General features: G+C 39.8%; 1 protein-coding gene across 1 annotated transcript in view; it reads right to left on the bottom strand.

Moving 5' to 3' along the window:
• Nucleotides 1-1,623: 1,623 nt before the first annotated feature.
• The window catches only part of ACCSL (1-aminocyclopropane-1-carboxylate synthase homolog (Arabidopsis)(non-functional)-like), a 23,261-nt gene continuing 16,736 nt past the window's right edge, over nt 1,624-8,148 (bottom strand). The window contains exons 12-14 of the mRNA XM_006865123.1: nt 2,953-3,095; nt 2,713-2,866; nt 1,624-1,706 (exon numbers count right to left, since the gene is read on the bottom strand). Coding sequence (XP_006865185.1) covers nt 1,624-1,706; nt 2,713-2,866; nt 2,953-3,095 — 380 coding nt within the window. The remainder of the gene's footprint in view (nt 1,707-2,712; nt 2,867-2,952; nt 3,096-8,148) is intronic.

Below are 8,148 nucleotides of genomic sequence, written 5' to 3'. Positions count from 1 at the left end.
TCAATAAACGACATTCTTAGCAGTGGAGAAAAGATTGAAGTTGTCAAGGACTTCATTCTTCTTGGATCAACTGTCAACACTCATGGAAGCAGCAGTCAAGAAATCAGATGATGTATTGCATTAGGCAAATCTGCTGCATGAGACCTTTTTAAAGTATTGAAGAGCAAAGACGTCAGTTTGAAGCCTAAGGTGAGCCTGACCCAAGCCATGGTATTTTCAGTAACCTCATATGCATGTGAAATTTGCACACTGAATAAGGAAAACTGTAGAAGAATTGATGTTTTGAGTTATGGTGTTGGAGGAGAATATTGAAAGTGCCATGGGCTACCAAAAGAACCAACAGATCCATGTTGGAAGAAGTGCAGCCAGAGTGTTCCTTGCAGGCCAGGATGGCCAAACTTTGTCTCTTATACTTCAAACATATTGTCAGGAGGGACCAGTCTCTGGAGAAGGATATCATATTTGGTAAGGTGGAGGGTAGAGAAAAAGAAGATTCCCAAGTTCAATCGTAGCAACAATTTGTGAGGTTGGCCCAGGACTGGACAGTGTTTCGTTCTGTCGTACATAGGACCGCTATGAGTCGGTACCGACTTGATGGCACGTAACAACAACCAAATGACTTAAATTTCAACTCATATTGCTTGTTAACAGATTCCATTTCAAAAGTCTTTGGAAAAGCAGGAGGGGAAGGACTGAAACTTGGAATGGGAATACTTCAGATTAGGCACCTACCCAAGGGGCCCTGGTAGTGCAATGGTTAAGCACTCAGCTGTTAACCAAAAGGTGGTTAAAACCCAATCATCTTTCTGAGGGGAAGAGATGCCAGGAGATTGGTTCCTGTAAAGGTTTTAGCCTAGGAAACTATGGGGCAGTTGTATTTTGTCCTGTAAAGTTACTGAAACCACTCATTGCCATTGTTCCTTAGGGTTTCTGAGACTAAATCTTTACAGGAACAGATAGGTTTGTCTTTTTTCCTCGGGACAGCTGGTGGGTTTGAATGGCCTGCCTTAAGTTAGCGATTCAATGTTGATCCCACAGCGCCATGAGTTGGAATTGGTGGTACAAAACAAAACATATGCAGCGCTCGTGGAAGCTGGGTGTGATCTTATGAGGACCCTATGGGAACATGGGAGGAGAGAGGCCATTATCTAGAAAGTGCTCTGACAATCTGGAATCCCTTATTCCCTGTCTTTCCGACCTGGCCCAGATAGTAGTCTTCACATCCAAACTACCATAGTTTTATAAGACAGAAACCGTGTAGCTCTCAGCTTAGGAACAAAAAATAAAACAGACCTATCATTTTAAAAAAACTATGGAATTTATTAAACATTGAATTAAAATTTCCAACCCATCTAAAGAAGAACCTGGGGAACACCCTTTATTCCACTCCAGGTGCCCCCTAGGCCTTTCCCAACCTCAGTAAAAAACCCCATGTTAGCTGCCCACAGAATGGTTAGCAAAGACTAAGAAGCAGCGAAGCTTCCTAAGCGACAGATGCTTGGTTCATTGCCAAGAGGATCCCCTTCCTGGAGAAGTTCCCTCTGGTTCATTCAGTCTCAGCACCAGTTCAATGTTCCAGCCCTCTGGACCAGTTGACATCTGGCTGACTGGGAGGCACACAACCTATTCCTTCAAAACATCATCGAGTAAATCTAAGACCAAATCCTCCTTCTGTTCTTGTAGTGTTTCACAGAACCGATGCATGCCTAGAGGATCCAAATTGGGACAGAGAAATCTTTAGTGGGTTGACAGGAAGGCCCCATACATACCCATATCTTCTTGGTAGATTGATCACTGAGCTACTCAAGTGATTCTCCCAATTCGGAATTGTAACTCTCCCTTCTTTGGGGATGGATTTTAAGTCTACAGATACATTCCCAATGGTTCTCATGTCTCACTAACCTGTCAGATACCTCAAAGTCTTATATCAAATCCTGTACTTTGGCTAATAGCCTTAGCCTTGACCTCATCAAGATTCCCATGCCTCTGGAGTCCCGGTGTGGCACTGTAGTATAAGCACTGGACAGCTAACCATAAGGTTGGCAGTTCAAAACCACCAGTGTGGAAACCCTAAACAGAGTCACTGAGTCAGAACTGACTCAACAGCACTTAACCACAGCAATAGTGTCTTCAAAATGTACCCTGTGGTACAGTGGCTAAAGAGCTCAGCTGCTAAATCAAAAGTCAGCAGTTCAAATCCACCAGGGGCTCTACACTCTAAGTTAGAACTGACTTGGTGGCAATCTGTTCTCCACACTAGCCAAAGAGATACTGCTGCAACATCAAAGTCAACCTTGCCTTATTCTCAGCTCCATTCCCGACAGGTAGGATAGTGCCTTGCATGCAATAAATACTATTATCAAAGTTAATGTAACACTTTCCAAAAAGCTCCGGAGGAGAATCTGAACTCCGTAGAGTAATATGCAAGAATGGAACTTCCATCATTTCTGCTACTAGACTGCAAGGCCCACAGGGCTGAGTACCACTTTGTAGTGGCTTAAACAGACTCAGTGCCTTATCCAACACCAGACATTACCTGGAGTAGGTATGTATCAGTTCCTGTTTACAAAAGCATTTAGTTAAAGATATGAAGATAGAAACAGGATGAGATAGAGGCTGCTGAAAGCAAAGAGGGACAATTCGGGATGGATTACAGAGAAATTGATGGGTCACCTTTGAAGAAGTCAGGATTAGGAGGTCAGCACCACTCACCCTGTTTCAGCCTGTAGGGTTTATCTGCAAAGACAAGGCGGAACCAGCCTGGTTCCTTACACATGTAGGACTTGCCACAGGACACCAGCACCTTGTTATCCACGAAGCGACGATGAAGGGCTTGCTCTTCTTCAAACGTACATGAGTGCAGGTACTAGAAGAGGCAGAGTGACAATTCTTAGCCCAGGGTCCATTTGCTAGGCCTACCCCAGAATGCTTTTCCTCATTCCAAGACCTTACTTTTTTCAAGTTCATCCAGATGTAGAGGCCAGAGTTACGATTGAGAAAGGGGATTTCCAAACTTGTCAGCTTGTCTGTGACATACTTGTGAGCTTCCTGGAGCCGTGAGTGATAAGCAAACAGGTATACATTGTCAATCCAACCTGGATGGGTTTGGGCAGAGAGCTATCATAGGTCTTGTGTCAGATCTACCAAACAATTCCTTGCCAAATGCTTCCTACCAGGGCTTAATGCCAGTTCTATCCAAGAGCTATTGGTATCCATATATGTTATTATTGTTATGTGCCGTGGAGTCGGTTCCGACTCATAGCAACCCTACATAGGGTTCCCGAGGCTGTAAATCTTTACGGGAGCAGACCACCTCATCTTTCTCCCGCGGAACCGCTGGTAGTTTTGAACTGCTGACCTTGTGGCTCGCAGCCCGATTCGTAACCACTACGCTACCATACCCCTTTTATCTGTGGCTTGGGTAGAAACTTTGAGTTTCTCATTAGTTTAATAGAAATGCTCTGATTGCATTTATATCCCAAAGGCAGGGAGAAAGTATAAAGGAAGAGTATCACTTTGAGAAATTGATGCTCCTGGTATCAACTGTTTAAGTAGCAGAGCTTTATATTTCCTGCCTTTTTGAGTTTCACACAATGCACGCTGAGGAACCTGGACAGGTTGAAAGCATCCCTAAACCTAATTGTTCTCTGTACTGCAAGCATATTAGAAAATCTTGAAGCTGTATCATAAAACTTTTCAAGTATTAAAGGAAAGAATCCTAAGAACAGGAAAATGAATAGTTACCTACAAAGGAAAACCAGTACAAATAAACTCCAATTTCTTAGCAGATAGTATTCAGGCAAGAAGGCAATAGAAGACATTATTAACTCTTAAAGAAAAAAAATTGCCAACCAAGAATCACACACAGCAAAACTGTCTTTCAAGTACGATGGCAAAATTAAACATTTCCAGATAGAGAAAAATTAAAGAAATTTGTAATAACTAGACTAACTTTATAAAAAGTACTAAAGGGAGTTCTTTGGACTGAGAAACAATGAAAACAGACAGTAATCTATGATTAATAAAAAGCAGCAACTTCACCCAGAAGTCAATCCAGATATAAACATTGTTGTTAAATGCCATTGAGTCGGTTCCAATTCATAGCAACCCTGTATAGGGTTTCCAAGGAATGCCTGGTGAGCTTGAACCACCAACCTTGCAATTCAAACCCGATCATACAGTCCAGTGCATTTGACCCACAGCACCACACCAGGACTCTAGACAGAAACATAACCAATGTAAAACAAACCTACAAAGCTTGAAAAAGGGAACCAGAGATTTCCATTTATAACGAATTCAGCTGCAAAGCAAAAAGAGGAAGAGTAGTTATAGAACTTCCGAGTGGTCAGTAAATAAAGTAAATTTCAAGATAAATCAAACTGTTTGAAACTAGGGGACACATTACTAGGTGATCTCAAAGAAAATACACCTTCACATCAAAATAAAGATATAGATTAATGGAATAGAATTGAAAATCCAGAAGTAATTCCATCTACATATAGTCAGCTGACAAAAGGGCCTAAACACATTAAATGGAGAAGAGATCATCTCTTCAACAAAATGTTGCTAGCAAAACTGGAAATCCATTTTTAGAAAAAAAAAAAAAATCCGTATCTCATGCCAGATTTAAAAAAACATGCATTAAAGACCTAAATATAAAACCTAGAACTATAAAGATGAAAAAAAGAAATAGGGACATACCCAAGTGCTCTGATACAAGGCATATAAACAGTAACAGACATAACTGAAAGCAGGCTGAAAAGCCGAGAACAAAATGGATGACTGGAATCTTCTAAAAATTAAGACACCTAAGTACATCAAAAGATTTCACCGAAAGAGTAAGAAGAGCCCAGATTTGGAAAGATGTGGTTTTTCTGTAATGACATTAAACAAGGAACTCATCTCTGAAGTTGATATGACATTTCAACACCTCTAGATGTCAAGTAATCCCATTTAAAAACAGACAGGACATGAACAGAAACTTCAAAGACATTTAGGCATCCAATGAATATATTAAGAAATGTTCACAATCGTTAGAGGAATGCAAATCAAAACAATGCTGTTAATGCTTGGGTGAGAAGATATCTCAAAGTTCAAAAAAAATGCTGGTAGAGGTGTGGAGAGACTGGGACACCCTCCTAACACTGCTGGTGGAGTTGTAAACTGGTATAATCACTGTGGGAAAAGTATGGCTGTTCCTAGACAGAAATATCACTACCATGTGACTCAGCAGTCCTACTTGGTATATTCAAGAAATAAGAATCTTGACATTAATAGATACATGCAGACCCATGTTTATCACAGCCCTATCCATGGTAGCAAAAACAACTGAGACAGTCTAATGTCCACTAATGAATGACTGGATAAACTTTGATACATACACACAATGGAACTCTATGCAACATTGAAGAATAACAATGAATCAGAGAAACATTGCCTAGCATGGATGAACCTGGTGGGCATTGTTACTGTGTTAGGTGTCAAGTCAGTTTTGACTCATACTGACATTATGCACAATAAAATGAAACGCTACCCGGTCCCATGCCATATTCGAAATTGTCATGCTTTAGCCTAGTGCTGCACCCCACTGTGCTGGTCCATCTCACTGGGGTTCTCTTCCTCTTTTTCACTGACCTTCCCCAGGGACTGGTCCCTCCTGAGAATATGTCCGAAGTATGAGACAAGAAGTCTGACCATCTTGGATTCTAAGGGGAACATTCTGGTTGTACTTCTTCCAACATAGGTTTATTTGCTTTTTTAGTAGCTCGTGGTCCTTTCAATATTCTTCTCCAGCACCATAATTTTTCTAAGATCTGCTTTTATTCATTGTCCAACTCCCATATGTATTATGGGACTATTGAAAATACCACGGCTTCGGCTGGCCAAGTCTTCAAACTAACATCTTTGTTCTTGAATACTTTAAAGGTCTGTACAGATTCGCCTAGTGCCATCAATCATCCCATTTCTTGTCCTGGAATACTCCTCTAGGATAAGGCCATGAACCGCATGGTCAGTTTGAGCTACAAGGTCGGAGGTTCAGACTTACCAGACTCTCCTTGGAAACCCTATACAGGGACACTGAATTGGAATCAACCACAGCATTTAACATCTTCCATGATAGATGGCCCATGAAAAATAATGAAGTCTTTGACAATTTCAATCTTTTCTCCATTTATTACATTGTTTTTTATTGATCCAGTGGTGAGGATTTTTGTTTACTTTACATGGACGTGCAACCCATACTGAAGGCTGTGGTTCTTGGATCTTCATTGGTAAGTATTTTAAGTCCTCTGTGCTTACAGCAAGTACAGTTGTATCACAGGTTGTTATTGAGTCTTCCTCCAATTCTAATGCCATGTTCTTATTAAAATCCAGCTTCTTGGATTATTTACTCATACACATTAAGTATGGTAAAATAATACAACCCTGGTGCACACCTCTCCTGATTTTAAACCATTCAATGTCCCCTTGTTCTGTTCAAGTAACGGCCTCTTGGTCTATGTACAGGTTCCTCGTGAGCACAATTTGGTGTTCTATAATGCTCAATCTTTGCAATGTTATCCATAGTCAATAAAGCACAAGTTAACATCTTTCTGCTTTCAGTCAAGATCCATCTGACATAAGCAATGACACCTCTAGTTCTATTTTCTTGTCTGAATCTGGTTTGTACCTCTGGAAGTTCCAGAGGTCAATGTAATTTTGTTGTCGTTTTTAAGTTAACTTCATCAAAACTTTGCATGTGATGTTAATGGTATTGTCCAATGATTTCCACATTCTGTTGGGTCACCTTTCGTTGCAAAGGACACAAGTATGGATCTCTTCCCATCAGTTGGCTAAGTAGCCATCTTCTAAATTTCTTGGCGTAGATGAGTGAATGCCTCCAGCACCACATTAGTTTATTGAAAGATTTCAATTTTGTATTCTATCAATTCCCAGAGCCTTGTTCTTTACCAATGTTTTCAGTGCACCTTGGACTTCTTTCTTTAATAACCATTGGCTCTTGATCATATGCTATCTCTTGAAATGGCTGAACATCAACCATCTGTTTTTGGTACATTGACTCTGCTTCTTTCATTTTCTGTATCATTCAATAGTTTGCCCACAGAACTCATCAATATTTCAAGGTAAGGCTTGAATTTTCTTCTCCAGTTCTTTCAAGCTTGAGAAATGTTAACTTTTCTAACTCCAGGTCTCTGCACATTTCATTATAATATTCTACTTTGTCTTGAGCTGCCCTTTGAAATTTTATTTTCTGCTCATTTACCCAATTTCTTCCATTTGCTTTAGCATCTTTATGCTGGAGAGCAAGTTTTCAGAGTCTCCTCTGACATCCATCTTTTCCTTCTTTCTTGTCTTCTTAATGACCGTTTTATTTTCTTCTTATATAATGTTCTTGATGTCATTGCACAACTTTAGTTTTTTTCTTCAGATGATCTCTAAATTCAGGTGGGATATGCTCAAGATCATATTTTGGTTCTCATGGACTTGTTTTAATTATCTTCAGCTTCAATCTGAATTTGCATTTGAGCAATTGATGGTCTGCTCCACAGTCTGTCGCTGGCCTTGTTTTGGTTGATGATATGAGTGTTTTCTATCTTCTCTTCTACAGATTAAGAATTTGATTTCTGTTTTTTCCATTTGGTGAGGTCCATGTGTAATGTCTTCTTAATGTTGTTTTAAAAAGGTACTTGAAATTAGTAAGTGTTGTGATCGCCAGTGTCATTTATATTACACCACGGCCATTATCTTCCAACTCTGATCCTTGCTCTTTGTTTCTAACCTTTGCATTCCAGTCAGTTATCAATACATCTTTATTTCATGCTTCATCACAGTGTCAACTGAATTTGATGGAGGGGATTGTAGTCATTGCAAGGAAACAATGATTTGTTGAATGTAAAATTGTTGATCTGCTTCTGTAACCTTCACTCAATTCACAAAAGTTAAGTAAATGTATATATCTTAAAATGTTCTTGACATTCCTCTTCAATTTGTCATTCCTGGAAGAGTAAGCCATGTGGTTGGCAGATTCAAAATTACCAAATACTAGTTCTTTGTAGCTTACTAATGCCTAGCACATTGTCAAATGAAATGGGAAACATGAAGAGCAACCTATTTTCCTAGATTTATACTTTATACATTCCAAGTTCC

This window comes from Chrysochloris asiatica, unplaced genomic scaffold, assembly GCF_000296735.1.
Source record: "Chrysochloris asiatica unplaced genomic scaffold, ChrAsi1.0 scaffold00075, whole genome shotgun sequence".
In the NCBI taxonomy this organism is placed as follows: Eukaryota; Metazoa; Chordata; class Mammalia; order Afrosoricida; family Chrysochloridae; genus Chrysochloris; species Chrysochloris asiatica.
This window is presented reverse-complemented; position numbering and strand designations above follow the sequence as displayed.